Source organism: Hippocampus zosterae, chromosome 3 (genome assembly GCF_025434085.1).
Source record: "Hippocampus zosterae strain Florida chromosome 3, ASM2543408v3, whole genome shotgun sequence".
In the NCBI taxonomy this organism is placed as follows: domain Eukaryota; kingdom Metazoa; phylum Chordata; class Actinopteri; order Syngnathiformes; family Syngnathidae; genus Hippocampus; species Hippocampus zosterae.
The window spans coordinates 25265646-25289017 of NC_067453.1; the positions used below are offsets into that span (position 1 = coordinate 25265646).

The window sequence follows — 23372 nt, forward strand, 5'->3', positions numbered from 1 at the left end:
CTCATGTATAATCGTCTCTGAGGGTGTCACATAACTTACTCGGATCACTTCCTCTCAGGCTGAGCTCCTCCAAGCTGATTTAGGCGAGCCTAGCACTTCACCTGCAACCTGGCTTTGTTTTCAAGCCGCAACAGACTTTTTTATTTCCGTCTCCTCTCGTTCGATGTCTCCTCCCTCTGTAACACAGGACAACAGACAACCGCGTCTTTATCACCTTTGAATTTCTGTCATTCCAGGTTCAAATTAGCTAATACACTAATACAAAAACATACAAGGCTAACTGTCTTGTTTTTTACCACGTGATTGCATTTTTTTTGTTGGTCATTTGGTGGTACCTCAAGAGCAAATGCATTCTTAGGTGGTACCTATTTGGTGTAAAACATTTGAGAACCATTCTTAGGCCTGTTTTTTTTTTTTGCTTTCCCAGAAACAAATATTACAGTAAGGGCACAGAATCGCTTTCATCAAGCCACACAGACCCGCTCACATCTTTCATGACTCCCAGCTGAGCGTTTGAATGAGCTCATAAAGCCAGGTTGATGGGTACAAAAGAAAAATAAGGATACACACAACAAAAGCACACTAATTACCATAATTACGCTCGTTCCTGCAATATATCTTAATTGCAGATTATGTAGTGATGTCTTCTTTTCATGTAGTTTAATTTTCGCCATGTGCATTGTGAGGATGTAAAAAAACTATTAAAAGTGGGAGAATTCAGTCACTCCGAGTTGAAAGACTCACTAATGCCTTTCAAATGAGCTTGTTTTTATTGAGTACTGTGTCACCCACTACAATGTTAAAACATTCAAAATGGGGGTGAAAGGAATGTTTTGCACATCATTATTAAATCGTTTCATGTGTTATTTTCTTTGATTTTTCATCTTTTATGCGTTTTGGCAATCAGTTTGGGGTTTTTTTGTTTGTTTTGTTTCTAACCTTCCATATTGACTTGGGGGACGATTAAGTTTTACTGGGGACCTATCTGGACGAATGAACTGTATTCCCGATTGCATCCACTGGATGTCGCTGTGATACAGTGACTTCCAAACAATCTGAAAAAAAACCATCTTAACTCCACAAAAACACCAACAACACAACAGTGTTCTTAATATTCTCCTATTCGGATGCTGGGTGTGCAAAAAAAAGAGAAGAATGAACGTTTTTCATGGCCATGTTGGTTTTATATCCGCGTTGAAGAAACACGAAGGAAGAGGAGGCACCTCAATTGTTTGAGGAAGTTGCGCAACATTGGAAAAAAACACACAGACCAGTCCACACTTGTAAAACATGTCGTCGTAGAGAGGCGTAAATACTCACGCAGTTCGTGTTTTGTGACACAATGAACGACACGGTGACCCGCTCGACTTATATTCGTAAACTGCCCTACAGTGTACTTCGTCTGGTGTCCGACTTTTTAGACCCAGGGGACAGGTGGAAGGACGTCATCATTTCCATCCGGAAGTCCAACGGCGAGTTGCGCTACACTCAGCATCATGTCAGGTATGCTGTTGTTTCCCGATCGATCGCGCTATCTTCAATTTTGAATAACATCCGTCATACTGTGAGCCCTTCATAATATACAGTATCTTGATGAAACCTCCCCAACCCTCTCTGTATGCCTATACACATCGATTCATGCAAGAAGCAAAATAAAGATATACAAAATAACCAAATTGTAACACTCTATAAACAAACGAGGTATTCCGCGGTACCGCTTTTTTTAAAGTACACATTTTACTCAAATGCAATTTGTAACACAGGGCATTTTAGTTCTAAAATAGACAACAACTCTTTACTTTATACGCTGTTTTCAAAAAGTGATTGCTAATTATTTTTTTTTAAATATATTATTTTATTTATATATATTTTTTCATAGTGTTATCTATTCAGAATTGGCACATTTGTCCAAATAATGTCAGCGCTGAAAAAGAAAAGAACCATAACTGGTCTCACGAAATGCCCCTGTGTACCTAGACTTGTATGGTTTCATCTTTGAGATTTATGGACATATGCTCAGGTGGCCTTCAGTTTATCAACTGTGCTTGCAGGCGTTTTGAGGGCCTTGTTGCTCAGGGGAAGAGCCCCACAGTGGAGCTGCTCCGTGACTGGGGCATGTTCAACGCCACAGTGGGAGAATTGGCGGACATTCTCAAGAGTCACAAGTTACTGGCGGCCGCCAGTGTGCTGTCACCTGGTACGTCATATTACCTGTATTCTCAATCGAGTCTGGCGGTTGGGATGGCATCGAGCCATTTTACTCAATTCATGTATCACATCTTTTTAGTGGAAACTGTTTTTGTCTAACACTTGTGGTACAGTAACAGGTACAGTTTCAGAAACAACTGAATGGTGATTGACTCTTGACCTTACTAGTTTTTTTTTGGCGGTGGTGTGGGTGTACAAACCTCTTTCAGCCAGGTCAATGCTGTAAACGCAATTCTCTCATCCGACGAGGAGGGTATCACTCCATACATGTACAGAGTGCCTCAACTTCCTATCAATTTGGGGACAATTTATTTTTTTATTTTTTTGCATTGACTTGCATGTAATGACGTGAGTTATAGTATGAGTCCGTTTCGGACCCTGGACTGCTCCAGTGAAGGAAAAAGAGGAAGCAGTTCAGGTGGAACCTCCGATTACAATTTGTAAAGGCAGTTTCGATCCTCTTCATGTTTTGTTTTTATCGTTAATGACATTTTCAAAACAAAATCTGTGATTCTCTCCCCCCGCCCCTCATGCTCAGAAGAGGTGTTCTCCATGGAGACACCGCATGTCTGTCGTGCAGCAGAAGCCAGCCGCGCACCTCCAACTTTGCCGACCTGGACGGTGGCTGAGACAAAGAAGACAACGTTAGCACCCGTGGCTAATGAACAGCAGACTCCCGTCCAGCTGCAGAATAGTCACCCAGACCAGACACAAGGTTGAACATTTATTTAATTTATCCATCCATCCATCCTTCTTCCGATGCGCTTTATGCTCACAAGTGTCGCGGGGGGTGCTGGGGCCTATCCCAGCCGTCTTCGGGCAGTAGGCGGGGGACACCCTGAACCGGTTGCCAGCCAATCGCAGGGCACACCGAAAGGGTTAACCATCTGCGATCACACTCACACCTAGGGACGATTTGGAGTGTTCAATCAGCCAGCCGTGCGTGTTTTTGGAATGTGGGAGGAAACCGGAGTACCTAGAGAAAACCCGCACTGGCATGGGGAAAACATGCAAACTCCACACAGGAAGGGTGTGGACCTCACAGTGCAGAGGTACCGGGATCAAGATACCTCTGCACTGTGAGGTCAACAGATTTGAAGTTTAATTCTGCAGTGCTTCATACCGCTCCCAAAGTTATATTCAGGTGAGCGGCACTGGCTAATTACAGGAAGGAAGCAGCAGAGGGCAGTAAAACGGCATTGGCGTAAGCGCAGGTTGGACACTGCCTGGCACCCAAAGTCAGATGGACCAGCACAAGAGAAAATGGATGGATGGGGCAGAAATCACGCCATGATGATCCTCAAACTGTCAACACGTTAACACACAGTACTTATTTTTCGCGACCATGCGTCAGGTTTCACCAATTTCTCCTACAACGAGCTTATGGAAATCACCGGAAACTTTGACGGGCGTCCCACGTCCGACGGCGGGCGCCGGCTCGGGGAAGGAGGCTTTGGGACCGTCTTTAAAGGTTTCCTACGGGACAAACCTGTGGCTGTGAAAAAACTCAACCTGGTGAGTTAAAAAAAAAATCACCTTGCTCCCAAATCACAGCTGGTGCAGATCGTCGTCAAATGATAGTGACAAATCGGGTTTGTGCAGATCGACGACATCTCGCCTGATGAGCTGCAAATTCAGTTCAACCAAGAAGTTCAAACGCTGACTTTGTGAGTATGTAAGCGAGTTCCTGGCTCTAGAAAAACAATCCATAGTAACTTATTTTTTTATTTTTTCGGGCAGATTAAAACATGAAAATCTGGTGGATATGGTGGGCTACTCCAGTGATGGACAATACCCGTGTTTGGTGTATGCCTTCATGTCTAATGGATCTTTGCTGGACAGACTAGCTTGCTTTGTGAGCGCCGTTTACTTCCGCACAGACTCCATTGTCTTATTCTTGAATTTTGACTTTTTTTTTACTTTAATAGGAAAGTAGTCCTCCACTGTCCTGGCGACAGAGGTGCTTGATAGCTGATGGCACAGCAAGAGGTTTGGAGTATTTGCATAGCAACCATCATGTCCACAGAGACGTGAAAAGGTAGATAAATGTGATCTACTGTTGAGGTTTTTATGTACTTTTATAAATCCTGTGAAATGTAAAAGGCCCAACCTTGATCCCTTGTGGGACACCCTTCAATCGGCAAATTTCGATTATTTTGCCCATTGTTTTTACCTCGATATATGCTAACCATTTACAGCACTTAACACTGGTCCCATTGTTTATTCCAAATACATTTATACCACCACATTGTATCCTTAAATCCATAAATTTTGTCATTTTATGGACCTGTCATTCAAAAGAAAGCAAATCGTATTCATTTATTTATTTTTAACAATGATTAGGTGAGCAACCCATATTGGTTACGCCCTAAATATAACATTCTTAAATGGAATATACAACTCCAGTAAACAAACAAAAAACATTTTTGTGCGGGAAGTCTTGTAAGATTTCGTGATTCAGATATACGGTCTCTCGACACATGCTGGTTTTGAAATTGTAGGACAGAAGCGGCGCTCAAGTTTGGATGTTCGCCTTTAATGTTGACTCGCGAGCTCACTAGCTGGTTTTCAGTCATTTGGCTTCTGGCTGTATCATATTTGAAGGCGGGTGAAAAGTCTCCTCTCGCTGAAGTGAGCAGATCAAACCCAAAATGTCAAACTTGTCTTTAAATGTGAGCTCAAAACACGTGAGTCACCGATGCCGCCAAGCATGTGCAAACTCATGTTCTCGTTTTCTTCTGCAGCGCAAATATCCTCTTAGATGAAAACTTGGTGGCCAAAATCTCAGACTTTGGCCTGACGAGAGCCTCGGCTAAGGGTACCGCGTCGACCATGATAACAGAAAGGATCGTCGGCACCTGTGCTTACATGGCACCCGAGGCTCTGAGGGGGGAGATCACGCCAAAATCGGATGTCTTCAGCTTTGGAGTGGTGAGCTGTAGATTCACACGTAAACACCGAGCGTGGTTTCTTAAAGTTTGATGATGTATTTGACAAATGTCTCTCAGAAACCATGAGTACCTCAGGGCTCTGTTCTAGTGCCCTGTATGTTCTCATTGTGCATAATTCAGTACATACTTATGTGAGTATTTGATCCCAATCCAAAAATATAAGATGACTTGGCGGAAGCGCCGTGATGACATTTTAAAAACCTTTCAAAAAGAGTTTCTTGCTTGACACAAGGAAGTTCAAAGCGTTAGCTTCCACCAAAGGTTTTCGGTTCAGGTCTGGAGACCAACTTGGCCACTCCATAACCTTCATATTGCTGGAACCTGTTCTCTCCAGAAGGGCAAATCCTTCGGTCCATTTGTCCTGAAGTGTACCATACTCGTCATCTTTTTTTCTTTTCGCCATCTTATTCGTCGAAGGATTAGCTTTGAGCTAATGACCGAGCGGGCTGATTCAAAAGGAGGCGTTTACCTTTTTACGCAGGAAATTAGTAATTAGATCAGTATTATCAAAATTGCTCCTGCAGCCCTGAAACAGGACATGAGCAGTGAAAAAAAATAAAATAAAATCAATGGATCCGTTAAACAAGCGAGAATATTTTGTTTTATCTGTGAGCCAGATGCAATCATCAAAAGAGCCACATATGGCTCACGAGCCATAGGTTCCCGACCCCCGTTTTAGATGATTCAATTATCCGTAAATAATACCTTTGCTCACTGCCCACGTGGGGAGTGTGCAACAGTATTGATTTGTAAAAAATATATATACAGTATATACTTAAAATTGACCAAATCTGGAGTCGTCCCCACATTATTTTATCTGGCAACCGCCACATCGATTTGATACCAAAAAGCTTTTGCGTCATCCGACTGCGGCACTTTCTCCGAAGCCTTCTTTTTGATGTTCACAGGCAAATTTCTATTTCCATTTTCAATCAACGACCCCAAAAACCGGAGACTGAAAAGTCTTTATTTTCCCCAGCATCTATTGTAACGCTGATGTAAGGCTCCCTTCCTATGAGCGAAATTGTCTCTTTTTGCGTCTACAGGTGCTGTTAGAAATACTGTCCGGACTCTCTCCAGCAGATGAAAGCCGCGAGCCGCAGCTTTTGGTAATACAAATATTCGAGCTATTACTACAGTATTGGCTTGATTTTGCTCCCGACAATGACACAAGCCTCGCTGCGGCAGATGGACATGAGGCACGACATTGACGACGAAGACGAGGAGTTCACTCTGGAGGCCTTTGTGGACAAGCGCATGAGCGACTGGGACATGAGTCAAGTGCGGAGCGTCTACTCCGTGGCCAGCAACTGTCTCCACGAGAGGAAGAACAGGCGGCCGCTCATCGCACAGGTTAAGGGTTTTGTTGTATCCGTTTTTTAAAACCCTTTCAGGGACAGCGGTTTGTACAGTGGATAGCTTGTCACATTATCAGTTCACAGGGTGCATGAAAGGGTTAAAACGTAATTTCACAACAGATAATGCCATTTGTGTCAACAGGTGCTGTCCGAGCTCAATGGAGTCGTCAAAACCATTTCACTGGAGTCTCACGCATAAGAATAAAGGTGACGACATATAACTATTCATTCATTCATCTTCCGAACTACTTCATCCTCACTAGGGTCGCGGGGGTGTTGGAGCCTATCCCAGCTTATGTTCGCGCAGTAGGCGGGGGACACCCCGAATTGTTAGCCAGCCAATCACAGGGCACACAGAGACGTACAACCATGCACGCCCTCAATCACATCTAGGGTCAATTGAGAGTGTTCAATCAGCCTTCCATGCATATTTTTGAAACGTGGGAGAAAACCGGAGTACCCGGAGAAAACCCACGCAGGCCCAGGGAGTACAAAGCGCAAAATCAAGTTGACGCGCTAACCACTGGACTACCGGGCTGCCCGACATAATTATGAATGTAAAAATAAACAACATAAGAACTGACCCTGATTGACAGGCTTAAGTGTTTTGAAATGCTTACTGTGTATAATCACACAAAACTTCATGAACTTAAATCGTATCCATGAGCCAGTATGCCAGCAAAAAGGTCAGTGCACCACCGGTTAAGTCTTTCCTGACTGTTAAGTGCTGATCTGCGATTTATATTCCAAGTCCACATGCTTGTCAGGCTTCTGACTCATTTGCAAATGGTAATACTCTCGAGTCTGGTTTGACATGGTTTCCATGGGGTGAAATCCAAAACAGGAATGCATCCATCCATTTTTTTTTTTTACCCGCTTTGTCATCACAAGGGTCGCAGGGGGTGCTGGAGCCTATCCCAGCCGGTCTTCAGGCAGTAGGCGGGGGACACCGGTTGCCAGACGATCATAGGGCACACAGGCGAACAACATCCGTGCTCACACTCACACCCAAGGACAATTTAGAGTGTTCAATCAGCTTGTCATGCATGTTTTTGGAATGTGGGAGGAAACCGGAGTACCCGGAGAAAACCCACACAGGCCCGGAGAGAACATGCAAAGTCCACACAGGAAGACAGGTGCCAGGATCGAAGCCGGTACCTGTGTACTGTGAGGTCACCGCGGTAATCACTGGACCCACCGGGCCGCCCTCTGATCAAAGCATCTCCATCAAAATGTCCAAATTAAAATGTTTTCAAAAGTGTTGACTTGTATCACTTTTATGCCCAATTACATCCCAAGCCACGGAAATTACTTTGAATTCTTTTATATCTTGCACATAAATCATTTTGCGGTGCTTTTGCTTACAAAATGGCTGTGAAATGCACATGGTTGACCATTTCCAGGGGTTAGAACCTCGCCGAAAATTCCCTTTCCCCTCCCAAGTCTGGACCTTGTGCACTGCTTGACACATACAAAGCGCTCAAATACACACGGAGAATGTGCAATTTCAATATTTTTATTTCCTCTTTCAAAGAAAAAAGATCTGTAGGAAAACAAGAAAGACCAAACATCATTTTCCTTCTCCAATTCTAACGACACGATGAATACGAACGGGAATTCCATGCCCGGTTTTGAACACGAGGCGAGCTTGGTAGTTGGCCTAATGTTAAGTCATCAGTAAAACGAGTGGCCGTGACAACATTTTAATCGACACAAATATTCCCTTTCCTATTCCATAGCAAGCACCCCCAACCCCATTCTCACTCTCTGGGATTCTGATCGCGTCGAACATGACTTTCGATGGATGACATTTTAGTGGAAGCCCCTCAGCGACATCATCACCAGACAACACACACATACCCACACACTCACACACAGATACGTGGCTACAATATGTACAATTACAGCACTTGCATAGAAAAATACGTTTCTCAGCAGATTATTTTTTTTTCCTTTCTCCGTGTAAACCAGTTATATCGAACCAAAAAAAAAATTACAATATAAAATGCACTATTAAAATTAATCAGGAGACACGATCTGGATCATTACATCATCTCTGCTTTCGAAGCACCTCGAGGTTATGCACAGTTAACACACTAAGGAGTGGACTTTAAGGAACGAAAGTTGCGAGGAATTTGGGGGTCTGATCCCCCCCCAAAATGAAAAAAAAAATTGAGGGGAGAATGTTGTCATGTTGGTGCGAGTTCACATTAGTCACACTACAGTCTGGCAAAAAAGGGGCTCAAATCATCGGGAATGTAATCAGAGATCAATCGGCTTCCACTTGGCAAGCTACAAATGGGAAACTGCTGAAATACGCCATTGCTTAGTTGTCCTCTGCGTGCATAGCTGGGGAGGGGGGAATGTGAGGTTGTCATCCTTTTTTTATTTCCTTTTTTTTTTTCTACGTTCCGTGATAAAAACAAGCAAATGTGATCACCTCAATCTCAGGAATGCTCCAGTATGGAACGTGCACAGGTTGTCGGTGCCAAAGTCTTGTTTTAATCGTCCTCCTGGCCGTCGGCGGGGGGTCGGGTGATGCGACGGCCGCCCCGCTTCCCTTGAGGACCTCTGGGCTTGGCGAAGGCCTGCTTGTGCGCGTGCTGCTTGGGATGCACCTCGTCATACATGAATTCATTGGTCAGCTCATCGCCGCTGTCGATTTCCAACTAAGGGAGGGATGGAGAGCAAGCGTGAGTCATTGCATTTCGATTTTTTTGGTTTTACATTGATTGGTGATTGAACAAACCCTAAAAGAGGTTTCGTTGGGATGTTGTTCATATGACCACGCATGAATTTCCATCGTTGATGAAAGTGCAGCTTCACAAAATCCTGACTTAATGTTTTGGTATTTAAACGCATTCTTGTAAAATTGACTTCCCTACAAAGTCCAGATTTTTTTTTCACCCTCGTGAAATGGCGAAATTATAAAATGCCATTTTTTTAAACAAAATTCCCAAGTTGTAAAAAAGCTTAATTGTCTTGTAATTTTACCTTTTTTTAATTTTACTAATTCATTCTGTAAAGATGGCAGCTTCCCCCCCAAAAAATATTTCTTTCCCAAATATATATTTTAAAATTTTTGTATAATTCTCCCGCACCCCTCCCTCATCATGCCCATGTGGCCCAAGTACTCTTTTCATAATATACCAACAGCTTTGTTTCAAGTATTTAGTTGACCTTATTTAGCTTCACGAGGGTGAGGGGAGCAGAAGCAGTAGAATGCCACGTGGAATAGAAAGTCCCCCCCCCCCCCCCACCTTTTTCTCGATCTCTATCTTCAGTTGGTTTTCCACCATGTCGACCAGAGGGTTTTTGCAGCTGGAATAGAGCATCCTCTCCCTGATGCTACACTTGTACCCTGGCATGGAATAAATAAAAACTGCAAAAGAAGGGAAAGAATCAATGAAGGGCGCTGCGCAAGTAGAGAACCCGCAGCCCTGAGTCAACTCAACCCGTGGACTCCAAGCGGTCACCCTCGTGGGAATGCTTGTAGAGGAAGAAGTGGTAGCGAGCGGCGTCTTTGGGGATCCTCGAGGGCAGGGTCCTCAGGTCCGTCGGCTCGGTGCTGCACAAGCAAATCAGCTCCTTTTCGGCGTCTACTTGCTGGCGGCCGAGGTAAAGAACGAACCAGTCGATATCATGTTCAAGTAGACTTTAGAATCGCAAACTTGCTGGAAAGCAGCGCAAACCGACAAGAGTAGAACCTTGAAAGCCACAATCCAGAAATCGATTATTTTGTTTATTTAGTTTGCGCTTGTCTGACTATTAAAAACATGGCTGCAGTGTTTTCGGATTGAGACAGTTTGAAGCCAGCGCAAATGAGTTTGGATTTCCGATATTTACCATGGGACAAAATGTCAAGCAGAAAGCGCAAAGCTCAATTGTCGTTTTTGTACTCAACACTCGGATCATGTGACGCGATGACCACAACCCACACAAAACGGCCCTTTCGGATGAATACAATCGCTATTGTGTCCGCTCGCTAACACATTGTCTCCATAGAGGACGTGACAAAAGGCAGACGGGCGCGTTTTGTCACCTCCCCGCTCGCTCGACCTCTCCGAACACTCACCAGTTGCACATAGTTGATTTCCTTGTCCCTGAAGCGCTCAAGTGCCGCGACGGCAGCATGGTGGATGGGGAAAGCCACACCTTGGAGGGTCTGGTGCTTACTGTCCACACTGATGTCCGTCTGAACCTGAATGCAATGCAATGCAATGCAACACACACACACACACACACACACGAGAGAAGATGGCATTTGAAAATTACTACTTTCTTATAAAGGGAACAAAGTATGGTATGACAACCTTAAAATTATTCATTCATTCATTCATTCATCTTCCGTACCATTTGATCCTCACTAGTGTCGCGGGGGGGGGGGGGGGGGGGGTGCTGGAGCCTATCCCAGCTGTCTTCGGGCAGTAGGCGGGGAACACCCTGAATCGGTTGCCAGCCAATCACAGGGCACACAGAGACGAACAACCAGTCGCACTCACACTCACACCTAGGGACAATTTTGAGTGTTCTATCAGCCTGCCATGCATGTTTTTGGAATGTGGGAGGAAACCGGAGCACCCGGAGAAAACCCACGCAGGCCCGGGGAGAACAAGCAAACTCCACACAGGGAGGCCGGAGCTGGAATCGAACCCGGTACCTGTGCACTGTGAAGCCGACGTGCTAACCACTGGACTACCGGGCCGCCCAACCTTAAAATTATTCCTACTATATTTACTACTTTCCTCATACTGTTGTCACATGACTACTTTCGCATTCAATTTTAATTTGCCGTGATATTCGTCTCGCTCGATAAAGGTTGAAAAAACATTCAGGGAAGTGTGTTCATATTTTAGGAGCAGTAGGGTCGTCACGTCAATCGAAATGCAATGCAAAAAATGATCCAAGCCCCTTGCTGGGGGAACCCCGCATACCAAACACGACTACAGACCGTAGAAATATCTGCTTAGGTTGCCAAGAATCGGAAGCCTTTATGTTACTTCCCTTTAGCGAGTGGTGTAAACACACCCCTCACTCCCGGTGTGTGTGTGTGTGTGTGTGTGTGTGTGCTTGCCTGCATACATTTCCATATATGGTCAAAGACAAAATCCTCTCATATTGGATGTCATTTAACTGGGAACGGTCCAGCCAGCGTACGATTGATTGAACAAAGCTCTCTTGCTCTCACCAGGAAAGAACAAAGTTTCTGTATAGGTGCAACCCATCCCCACCCCCCCTTCTAACATTCTAAAGAGTCAGCGTCTTTGCACTGCGCTGTAACTGCCGGGCAAGCACGCTGCTGCTGACCTTGGGCCCTTGGAGAAGGACGTGACGCTCATCTTACTGAACGCCACCGATGTGATTTGATCGCAATAGCATCGGGAATCCGAGGTTGGCTATCGTACAGGTATGCCACGGCCGTTCACATTTGGACTGCGTGGCCGACATTTCAGACTTTCACACTCCGGTCTGAGTGTGTACCTCGTGTAGTTTAATCTGTCTCAGTTCCTCCTCGGCAGCGGTGAGGGGCAGCGGAGCCGACTCCGACAGCAGATATTTCCTGTATCCACTGAGGTTGATCTCATCCTGCGGGGACAAAAGTGTTGCTTACTGAAGAGCCGAGCCACAATGACGCGTTTGACTTGGTTTGGCCAGGAATGTGATGAACGATGAATTGTGAGCAACCTTTGTCGTGGCAAAAAGCTCATCCTTGATGTGGCCGCCACCAAACTCTTTCTTCAGTGTGGCTCTGGTAGCGGCAAAGAGCATTTTGTTTCTCACCTGTTCAGACGGACAAACAAATGGTCATTTGAAAAAGTGGTGCCTTGAGATCCGTTTGATTTGTAGCATGACCACGCTCCACACTCAAAATACGTGTAACTCAAATCATCTTTCCCAATTGAAATGATTGGAAAAACCATTGATGCGTTCCGGCTTCCCTCGCCATGTAAACAAGACTTAGAATGTGTTTTTAGTCAGGAAAATGGCACTCTATGATACTGCGTTTAAAAAAAAAAAGTTTAATATCATAATGGACTGTAAAGCAGGCATGTCCAAAGTCCGGCCCACGGGCCAAATCCGGCCCGCGGTCGAATTTCATCCGGCCCTCGGCCCCTGTCATAAAATCAGTGCCGTCTGGCCCGCAGATTGGGCGCAATGGAACACGTGTTGCATTGACTGAGGTCTCGTAGACTGGTGAGTGATGTTTCATAGAGTACTGCTTCCCTCTAGTGGCTAAATGAGTAATAGCATTCACTAAATGAGTAATAGCATTTAGACACTAGAGGGCATCACTCACGAGTTATCAAGACATCACTCCGTGTTTATATTGACTGATATGTCATATTTCAAATGATCCTTGCAGTTGTGGATATGTGTATTGCTTGTTCATTTCCCTGTTGTTTGAGTCAAAGGTTTTGTGACTATTGAAAAGTCATGGTGATACATTTTGTTTCAAATCAATCAATTTGCACTCAGGAGACTTCTGTTTAAGAAAAAGTCAAGTGAATAAGCAGTTGCATGTGATATACCTGTTTCAAATGAACCAAAAGAAATTCTTAAGATTGTTGAAATTAAAATAAAAACGGAAATGTGAAACAGAGTGGCTTACTAAAATTTGTTGAACAATATTGTTGTTCAATGTAAAGAATGTCAGCCACGGTCGGCCCCCGACATTTTACCACATAAAATCTGGCCCCCTTGGCAAAAAGTTTGGACATCCCTGCTGTAAAGCATTAATTACACAGTTCATGCGTCACGATGAATTCTGTGAATGTGTGAAATGGCCACCAGGTGGCAGTATATTATTACGGTCATGTAGAGAAACAACAGGTTTCACGTAACTATTGCAAATGACTTGATCATCTGCAGCAATACAAACACCCAAGAAGGTCTCTGCTTCAAAAAGGTTGCTGACCCCTGATTTCAAGGAGAGAAAAGATTCTAGCAGAGCATCTCGAATGTGAGGCTGACGCGTTAACCGCAATGTCACCGTGCAGTTGGGGGCTATATTTTCAGAAAAAATTTGGTTGTATTCTTCCAAGTAAAAGCAACCCTCAAAAGTATGAATTGGGATTTATTGATGTATTTTTTTTCTTCATCAAGAAAACGAGCCACAACTGCACAGTTGTGCTTTGAAATCCAGACAAGCCTGAGCCTGCGCTTTTTCAGCGAACCGGGTAAGAATGTTAAGCTCTGACTCGTCCTGCACCCGTCAAGCTGAGTTTACACCGATTATGTCCTCGTAACATTCCTCAGTCTGCAGAAGCAGCATTTCATTACTCATTTGGCTATTCTGCATGGGAATGATAGTATCATTATTTCTGGATGATAAATCGCACACACTGGAGCGATTTATGTGTGAAATTATTCAAATGTTATGATGTCATTTCAGGTGTTATTTTCACATTAAACCGCAAGAGGGCGCTCTAGGCCCGTGTTGACAAGTCAACGAAGAGTCTGACGTAAGCGACGAGGAAATGTCGCATCCTCTACCTCAGGAGTCGGTGGAGTTGTTTAAAAGTGACACACGGGATGAAGATTTCATTGGATTTAGAGATTTGGAGTGACACTGATGTTTTGGTAAATTTGTTAGCATGTTCTTTATTCCATAGTTATTTGAATAACTTAATGTTACGTGAACATACCAGGCATGTTCTCGATTCGTTGCTTATGCGTCACGTAACGTTAGCATATCATGCACTTGTTGAGCCTGCTCTTCTAATTTTTTATTTGTCTTTCAAGATAACATGTCTGTTTTTGGTGTTGGATTTTAATCAAGTAAATTTCCCCCCCAAATATGCGACTTATACTCCAGTGCGATTTATATATGTTTTTCCCCCCTTCTTGATTATGCATTTTATGGTTGATGCGATTTATACAACAGAGTGATTTATAATCCGGCAAAATACGATACTGGAACCGGTTCAATAAAAGCAGCCTTACGGCAGAGTGGTCGGGACTCCATGCGAGGAAGATCCATTCGTAACCCTGGTTGTTGTTGGAGTCCAGCCGGTAGAGGATGTAGCAGGGAAGGGAGTCCTCCAGCAGCGGTAGCACTAAGGCATCGTACTCCTGGTCCCACTTCTTTGACGCCTTCTTGGTGTCTGCAACTGTCAGCTGCTCTGGAGAAGCACACACGCGTCAAAGGTCACCGTCTCGCATGTACATGTGATCTTGTTGTAAATTAAAATTGTAATTTGGGCAAAATCTCAGAGGGCGCTTACCATCCACGATGATGATCTTCAAGACTCGGTACTCGTCTCCACTCTTGGCACTGGCAAAAATCTCCTTCACGTCATTGCCAGCTGGGGAAAGGCATTTGGGAGTCCAAATTAACTTTTTTAATTACAGTACGTGCACAAAAATAATTGGCTCGCTCTACTGCCTCGACATGCATAAAGGGTCCAACTGAACAAGCAGGTAATTTTTTTATCTGCCTGTTTAGAAAAACACGTCCTTGAGCAAGCTAATGGCGCAACAGGGCGGCATGGTTCAGTGGTAGAGTGCCGGATATCCCAACCAAGTTGAAAACAGAGCTATCTGTTTTATGAATGGCACCAGGTGTGTTACACTCGTTAATTTTAACTTTTGCCATCTAGTGGAAGAACATTAAATTGTTCCGGCTGTCACTATGTGATGCCACATAGATAGCTAAACAAAGATACATTACATGAACATCAAATAAATCGGGGACTAATTAAGTGAAATTACATTATTTCCCACTAACGTGCTGTGTCACAATGATTGAGAATCACCCAGATAAATGATTGCTACTTCCTGCTGTGGAGGAAATGATCAAAACTATTACTAATGTATCTGTCTATATCTATGTATATACATCTATGTATATACATCTATGTATTTACATCTATGTATTATATATATCCACTATGTAATACTACGTGTTTCAATTAGACCAATGATGTCCTCAGATACATGTAAATACAATGGCTAGACTTTGACCCGAATTAAAAGGACGTGTATGTGCACCAAAACAATACAATACAATACAATACATGCTGATTTATATAGCGCTTTCACAACAGCGGCAGCTGTAACAAAGCGCTTTACAAAACAGTTAACATAAAGTAAAATAATAAACACAACACATAACATAAAACACACACATTCACGATCGGTCATTAATTCACCTGGGTCATATGCGGGATATATTTAACGGTGTTTACGAGAACAATTGATCCCATTCATGTGGAAACACTTGCTAGTGGAAAAGGCCAGCCAGCCAGCCAGTCACTCACACACTTAGTCAGTCAGTCACTGGTAGGTTTGGATAAAGGCGTCACCCGTTCATTCAGATGCATAACCTGCCATTACGCGATTTCGCCCGAGGATTTAAACGACTATGGGCCATATCGTCGTGGGAAAAACACATAAAACCGTCAGCCTTTAGGGTCTGCTGACTCGCCTTAAAATACCTTCAAAAGTGTGAACCTCTCGTCACTCATCATGGCTAAACTCAAGCTAGCTGCCGGGAGCGATTAGCGAATTTAAGACTGACTCCTTACGTCCATTATTTTTAAATGCACGATCCGAGTGTTACAATGGTGAAGCTCATTTGGGTACAAACAAAGGCGACGGTACTGTACCTTGAATGCCCGTCTGATGTGACATTGTGTCCGTGTCTCGTCTGCGGAAAAGCTCGAGCAGCTGATCAGGCGAAACCAGGGAAGCCAAGAAGCAGGAAGCGAATGGCAACCGCCCGAACCGCCCCGGTAGCGACGTCACCATATTAATCAGAGTTTGGACCAAATAAGTTCAAAAATAAATTCACTACTGTACGTTATGTAGGCATTAAAACAGCTCTAAGCTGTAATACACTTGATCTAAGATCAATATACTAACTAGACTACGTATTCAAATTACACGTGGAAAAAATAGATCTGTACCGACGAATTTGATTTTAAAATTACAAATAAAATGACTAATATATTAACATAAACTTTAAAACAACAAAAACAATACAGTCCAAGGTGTTTCCTCATTATAACAAATATTCCACATGACGAAATGCTTTCAAGCCACGTATTTGGGTGACGAGACCACACGGGGGAATTATCTGCTAAAATATTCAAAAAAAGAGTCCATATGAATAAATAATGAAAGAATATGAAAACGACGCAATAAACCCAAATACGAACGACGTCACAAGCAAAGTCGCTCTTCAAGTTCAAGGGGAGCCAAAAATGAATATCCTATTGAACGCAGTTACGTTGTCAACAGAATGCGGGGTCATTATTGTGAGCAACCGCAACGTCATAATAAATAATAAATAAAGTTACTGACCAAAAAAGTGGCCGGCGATGGACTACATCTACAAATGATATTGAAATTCCACCCAGTTCACACAAAAAGACATGACATGAACAACTGAAGTACTTATTCGCTGAAAAGCTGCTTTAGCAAGGTAAGCATTCTTTAGATGCTTTAGTCGAGCTGGCAATGTCACACTTTGATTGCAGCAAGTTTATTAAATACAATCTGGTTTAGTTTGCATTTATAATTGGAGTTCAACTAATCAGTTTTACACCCAGCAGTAAACCTAATGCACTTTTCAACCACCCAACAGCCATCTTTAATCAGGATGTTGGGTGGTTGAAAAAAATTGATTGATATTTGGATGGTACATTTTGAATCGAGTTATGTTGTTCTATTGGACACAGCTGAAAGAGTGACGTGCATTTGGAAAGCTGTTTGAACACGTATTTGATATCCAGTGGCAAGGTAATAAATACACTCTCTGTCCTGGTTGATGAGACGGTTTAGACACACTGGTGGAATGACTGGACCAGGAGTCAGCTCTCATCAAATAAAAGTTTGGTATACAATTAGTCCAATATATAGAGTAACATTTTACTCGGAAAATTTTCCCCTTTTCAAACAGGGACCAAATAAGATTTTTTCTGAGCTCATTTTTCTTCAAGTACAGTAAAATACAGTCTACGAAATGTACTGTGTGGTAAAGTTACACGCAGTTGTCGCACTTTGCCAGAGTTGTCATATTAGTGTGCAGAAACATACAGTTGTTTTACTACTACAACTGGGGTTTTATTTAGATGCAAATTACATTGTGCCGGTGTACCTAATGAAGTGGCCATTGAGCTTGACTGGCGGAAGTAGATTGTCGTACTCTGAAAATGCTGAACTGGTAATGCATCTTAATTTGACAATGCTTGGCGGAAGTGGTTTTGTCGTACTCTGAAAATTGACCTCGGCCGTTGTCAACTTCGAGGCAGTTTACGTTGCCTTTCACTCACTGATGCCATGCGTGATTACGGTCCTCCGACTCTCAGCCGCATCCGCGTGCTATCCGCAGCCGGACATCTGCACCTTCCGCCGGCCTCCCCGCGAGACGAAGCGCCGGTCCTCTTCGGCCGTCGGTATGGACGCTCCGGTGCGATGGCCGAACAGGATTTGTCGGGTGGTGCGGCTGCCGTAAGGTAGCCGCAACAGGTTGCGGAATGGATAATCCCGACACGTTTCATCACCGTGTCTCGAGGGCACAGATGGAAGCCTGATGTGGACGCGGATCGGTAAGGTGCGTTGGACGGCCGAGTTTCACTCACGTGCGCGTCTCTGAAGTGTGCACACAAGTTGGAAAGACTCATCACGACCCCAGACTTCTTAAATGAAACAGCGACAATTAAAGTTGACGGCAAATCGGTTTGTGGGAATGTTTCCGTGGACGTTATCACTTTTCACATGCATTTTATTTTGTGTGGAAAACGGATCTGATGGATCGCTCCCTGTTGAATCCACTGTCACCAGGTCACTTTATTAGGTATCCCTGGACAACTGAGTTCCAAAACAAGAACAGGATCCAAAAGGTCTGCCATCATAAAGTTAACACTGGGTACTTGTAATGACATTAAAAAAAATCCTGTACATGATTTACAATGGTGAATTATGTAAAATTCATAAAAGCAATCCTATTGCACATTAATTAAGGAGTTCATCAGGTTTGCTGTGGGAATTTGGCCAATTTCACATGGCTATTCTGAAAATGATTAATCACTTTCATTGTTCATCTATCAATGCAAGTGACTGTGACATGCAGGACAAAAAATATGCTTCAACCACACATCCTGATACTTTTTTTCTGGCTGAGGTGAGCACAAATAGAAGGCTATATTGCTACAACTTTGCTGTTTCACAAAGCGACACAACATATTGCAATAAAAAAAATGATGTGACAAGTTCAGGGGCGTAAACAGACAATTTTCAGAAGGGTGGCCAGGGTGACAAAACAAAGAGACGACTAGTACAGGGCTCTGAACAAGTCACATGCATGTGCAGCAGTTAGTTGAAAGGCTAAAATGAAAACAATATCCTGTGATCGCCTGGGTTGACCGGGCCTCATTAGATGGGGCAATTCAGCAATAGCATAATGCCGCCATGTTTCCCATCAGAGGGGCAAACTCAAGTTTCCAGCCCAGAGTTATTCTTGGAAATCAGGGTACTGGCGTGAGAGGTCCAATCCAGAGCCGTCTGTTTTTTTTTTGTGGGGGGGCGGTCATGATAAAATGTACACAGAGCGGCTCTGCCTCCGTTTCTGAGGGCAGCACACAGCCTCACAATTAAGAGTCCATGTATGTGATCCATATCGTAAATGATGTCGCTTATCTGCCAGAAATGACCACAATCCCGAATCTAAACCTCAACATCACCCTCCCGGCTGCAATCGTGACACTACTCTGAATGCGAGATGCTGTCTCTGCCTCCCAGGTGTGGCGTGGGTGGTGGAGGGGGGCGTGGCTCAGCAGGATGGAGACAACGGCTGCATTCTGCTATTACTTCAAGCACCCGTGGTCCCGTATCACGGTGGCCTACCTAGTGGTCATCTTCAACTTCCTCATCTTCGCCGAAGACCCCGTGACCCACAGTCAGACGGAGGCGTACATAGCGGTGGTGGGCAACTGTTTCTCTTTCCTTTTCAACAAGTATCCCGGAGCGGGGTGGAGCGTCCTCAAAGTGGTGTGCTGGTTGCTGGCCATTCTCACCGGGCTTGTGGCTGGGAAGTTTATCTTCCACCAACTGCTCTTTGGTAAGTCATGCGCACTGGAATGTGAGTCAAATGTACATGACTGTACAGAAGCCAGAGCTTGGTTGATTCAGTGACCTTTTTCACAGCAGTCATGTTGACATAGCCCCCCACCTCCCCCCAAAAAAAGCTATTAGAGAGGACATAAGGTGAAAGTGTCAGGACGACTTTAAAAGATAAAGTTCCTTTATAGTTCCCAGAATGCATTGTGCGGCACAATGCATATGTTTGTGGGTTTAAATACAGACTAATGTGCGTGCATAGGGACCCCTAATCTGATCTGAACCGCAAAGATGTTTGCACAGTGTGATTAGCACTAATTGCGTATTTACATGAAATTGCAGACTCCACACCATCAATATCCCGTCTTAGTAGGGAGGACACACGGCTGCACTGTGAGGTCTGAGCTAATTTCGCAGCAGCTTGAGGGACACCGATTATTGTGTTATTTTTGTTATTTTTGACTTCAAAATGGCGCCGCGAGAGTGGCTGCCTTTCCAGCAGCTCCTATTTTTTTGTTGTTCTACTTCTTCCTTTCATAACTTTGCTGCTGTGAATCTGGATTTTCTCCATTGCGAGACTAATAAAGGTTTTCTTAATCTTATTCTCAACCCCTACAACCTCCCACCCTTGGAGAAATCCAAAGATGAATGAGATGGGGGCTAAAAGTGTCCACAATTGTTGGTAATGGCATGACGGTGTACAAATGCAGGTTTTTAGACACGTTGATGTCATTTTCATACAAAGGTATCAGTAAGCTTCAGGTTATACGAGCCAGAGTTCAAATATTTTCACCAAAATTGGCACATAAGACCTATAAATCGTGTAGGTCTTTAAAGCAATAAACAAGAGAGTATTGGAAAAAGTGACAACATACCTACTGTTCTACTACTAATAATAACATTCAAATTACATTACAAATACAGTATTGCGAGTATTTATAAATACTGGATGAAAAGTAAATAAAATATCGGCCAATGGTTATTTCACTTTTTTACACCTGTCCAATAACATCAAAATAATGTAGCGTAGTAACAGAACAAAAATGGGAATGTTCCTAAAAAGTATAGTTAGTACTATTGTCAGCCACACACTGCACGGTTTTAACTTTAACACCGTACTTGAATGTAGGAAAATAGAACGGTACTCAAAACATTATATTGGAACGTATTGTATGCAGAAATAGTACCCAAAATAATCTTAGAAAAATAAATAACTCTTCAAGTTGAAATACAAATACAATTTAGCGCTATTTACCCAGTGGGTCTTCCTTATACCACTAGAGGGAGCCCACGTACCATTAGTGCGGACTATAAGGATAGAAAAAAAAACCCAAGGAAGTCTTCCATGAAATAAATTCATTTCTTTTAATCAATGTGACATCACCATATCACTGTTGTATAGAAAACAATCAATCACAGATGAATATTAGAAGTGGACATAAATAAATAAACAAAATTAGCGTGTATGACTTAGGTCACCTTAAGTCAGGCATGTCCAAAGTCCGGCCCGGGGGCCAAATCCGGCCCGCGGTCGAATTTCATCCGGCCCACGGCCCCTGTCATAAAATCAGTGCCGTCTGGCCCGCAGGTTGGGCGCAATGGAACACGTGTTGCATTGACTGAGGTCTCGTAGACTGGTGAGTGATGTTTCATAGAGTACTGCTTCCCTCTAGTGGCTAAATGAGTAATAGCATTCACTAAATGAGTAATAGCATTTAGACACTAGAGGGCATCACTCACGAGTTAACAAGACATCACTCCGTGTTTATATTGACTGATATGTCATATTTCAAATTCCTGTTTCGAATGAACCAAAAGAAATTCTTAAGATTGTTGAAATTAAAATAAAAATGGAAATGTGAAACAGACTGGCTTACTAAAATTTGTTGAACAATATTGTTGTTCAATGTAAAGAATGTCAGACAAGGTCGGCCCCCCCGACATTTTACCACATAAAATCTGGCCCCCTTGGCAAAAAGTTTGGACACCCCTGCCTTAAGTCTTTTGTGACCAGCTGTGGGCTGCTCATCTGCCAGCGTGTGTGTGTTCGTGTGTGTGTGCGTGTGCGTGCGTGTGTGTGTGTGTGCGCGCGTGTGTGTGCGAGAGTGTCAACAGAAGCTTAATCAAAACAACTGTCTGACATCTGACACACATAATTGCTCCCCACGGCCCCCAGTTCTCCTGTTATTTATATTTAATTTTGTGCTGATAGTTTGGGCTCTTGTGTCAGCATTGTGCCAGTCAGTGTGTGTCCAGAGCTACTGTGTGATTTTATTTTCTTCGTTCCCCCACTGGGTCACCGCTACAAATGTCATCTCGATCACTGCACGCCATCGTGATATCTTACAGGGAGGCAGATGTAAATGTGAGTACGAGACCATTTGGACTCAGCGGGAGGCTTTTTGAGATATTAGCTTATTAATTTTGGGTCGAGAGCCATTTTAGTTATAATTGGAAAATATGATCAAAACGGTCAGCGTCTTGCTACATGACACTTGAGTATCATCAGAAAACGGAATCGAGACATCATTGATTGGTGGGGTACTTCTTTGTCTTCACCACCAGGTAGAGATATTGCTCTCTTTGCACTATGTGGCCAGTTTAAAGTGAGGCGTGCCTAAATATGAAGAAATGAAAATGTTCTCCTTCCTAAATGCCTTCCTCCTGTGATTGTAATTTCGACATCTTAAGGATCGAACGTTGGACCTAAAAGCTTTCCCTTCATCCTGTATGTGTTTTTGTGTGGCCACCTCATCCATATGTTGTAGCTTTTCAGTACGCTGCCGGACTGAGCCTGCAGCTGCGACAGCAAACATGAATCATTCCTTATCGGAGGCGCAGTGACTCAAAGTGCATGGATGAGCTGACTGCCTTAAACCCCAACCACCACCATTTTTTAAAGTCGCATCTGCAGATACATACCGCGCACGTAGCTCTAAAAGCAGAGCTCATTGGCACTGAAGGCAATTAAGTTCAGCCATGCAAGTGAATTCAATTATGCAACAGCGATGAGCCCTGAAATACCACGGAGCAAGACGTATGGTCTGGAATCAACGCTGGTCAATCCTGGTTATGGGAAATTAATGTTAAACATGGATGTTGTAAGGGATATAGACGCCAGTCTGCATGTCTTGCTACGGCCTTGCGAGGAACGCGAAGACTGCAGTTTAACTTTAGAAACAGTCTCTGATCCACAACAAAGATGGCCGCCTGCGGTGTCAATACAAAGGGAGTGCCTCAAAGTGACTGCATACACAATATGTAAAATAGTAGTGACTAAGAGGTGCGCAGCCGAGCATATCCAAGGCTCCCTTGCTCCCAACAACCGAGTAACCTTGAAGCACTTGACTACTGATTATTAAGTCAAGTCAAGTCAACAGTATTTATAGAGCACTTTCAAACGGCCATCGCTGCATACAAAGTGCTGTACATGGAGCGATTCAACATACACAATAAACAGTAAGACGAATCGGTAATAAAGGCGGTAGAAAGCACCAAGCAGTAAAATCAAGAACAAATCCAAGTCATGCTGAGTCGAACGCCAAAGAATACAAGTGAGTTTTGAGGAGGGCTTTAAAGATGGGCAGCAAGGAGGCATGCCAAATGTTCAGTGGGAGGTCATTCCAGAGAGAGTTTAAGTTCTGAAAAGATAAATGGCACTACGATGTTTTTGCCGAGGGTAATATGCGGGCTTATAAAACATTCACAGATGGCCCTTGTTTATAGCGAAGCTCATGACAGCGCTCATTTTGCACTGGTGTGTATAACGTTTGTGGTAGTTCTGACATCACCC

General features: G+C 43.6%; 3 protein-coding genes across 6 annotated transcripts in view; 2 read left to right on the forward strand and 1 right to left on the reverse strand.

Moving 5' to 3' along the window:
• The first annotated feature begins 148 nt into the window (after positions 1-148).
• Positions 149-7778, forward strand: irak4 (interleukin-1 receptor-associated kinase 4). 4 transcript variants are annotated; one of them, XM_052060733.1, is made up of 13 exons: positions 149-178; positions 1325-1503; positions 2052-2197; positions 2747-2923; positions 3563-3723; positions 3811-3875; positions 3949-4063; positions 4137-4246; positions 4953-5139; positions 6206-6268; positions 6348-6512; positions 6660-6724; positions 7409-7778. In XM_052060733.1, the coding sequence occupies exons 1-12, from the start codon at positions 164-166 to the stop codon at positions 6714-6716; spliced, it is 1440 nt and encodes a 479-aa protein (XP_051916693.1). In that variant the 5' UTR covers positions 149-163; the 3' UTR covers positions 6717-6724; positions 7409-7778. The 4 variants fall into 4 exon arrangements, with proteins under 4 accessions (XP_051916693.1, XP_051916694.1, XP_051916695.1 ...); XM_052060734.1 differs by having other exon boundaries at positions 7417-7778; XM_052060735.1 differs by having other exon boundaries at positions 2750-2923.
• Positions 7779-8019: 241 nt separating this feature from the next.
• Positions 8020-16269, reverse strand: LOC127597591 (twinfilin-1-like). Its single transcript, XM_052060740.1, has 9 exons — positions 16126-16269; positions 14743-14823; positions 14462-14640; positions 12203-12298; positions 11999-12103; positions 10593-10718; positions 9973-10123; positions 9778-9899; positions 8020-9186 (listed from the first exon to the last, which is right to left on the reverse strand). Exons 1-9 carry the CDS (start codon positions 16265-16267, stop codon positions 9019-9021), a joined length of 1170 nt encoding a protein of 389 aa, XP_051916700.1. The 5' UTR covers positions 16268-16269; the 3' UTR covers positions 8020-9018.
• A 587-nt stretch (positions 16270-16856) lies between these two features.
• The window catches only part of tmem117 (transmembrane protein 117), a 31262-nt gene continuing 24746 nt past the window's right edge, over positions 16857-23372 (forward strand). The window contains exons 1-2 of the mRNA XM_052060731.1: positions 16857-16943; positions 19262-19580. Coding sequence (XP_051916691.1) covers positions 19301-19580 — 280 coding nt within the window. The 5' untranslated portion in view covers positions 16857-16943; positions 19262-19300. The remainder of the gene's footprint in view (positions 16944-19261; positions 19581-23372) is intronic.

Coding starts and splice junctions, on each gene's coding strand:
- irak4 (XM_052060733.1), top strand. Junction 1,504..2,051: donor TACACTCAGCATCATGTCAG/GTATGCTGTTGT, acceptor CTGTGCTTGCAG/GCGTTTTGAGGGCCTTGTTG. Junction 6,513..6,659: donor GGCGGCCGCTCATCGCACAG/GTTAAGGGTTTT, acceptor TTGTGTCAACAG/GTGCTGTCCGAGCTCAATGG.
- LOC127597591 (XM_052060740.1), bottom strand. CDS start 16,267: ATGGTGACGTCGCTACCGGGGCGGTTCGGGCGGTTGCCATTCGCTTCC. Junction 10,719..11,998: donor GACAGATTAAACTACACGAG/GTACACACTCAG, acceptor CATTGCATTCAG/GTTCAGACGGACATCAGTGT. Junction 9,900..9,972: donor TGACCGCTTGGAGTCCACGG/GTTGAGTTGACT, acceptor CTTCTTTTGCAG/TTTTTATTTATTCCATGCCA.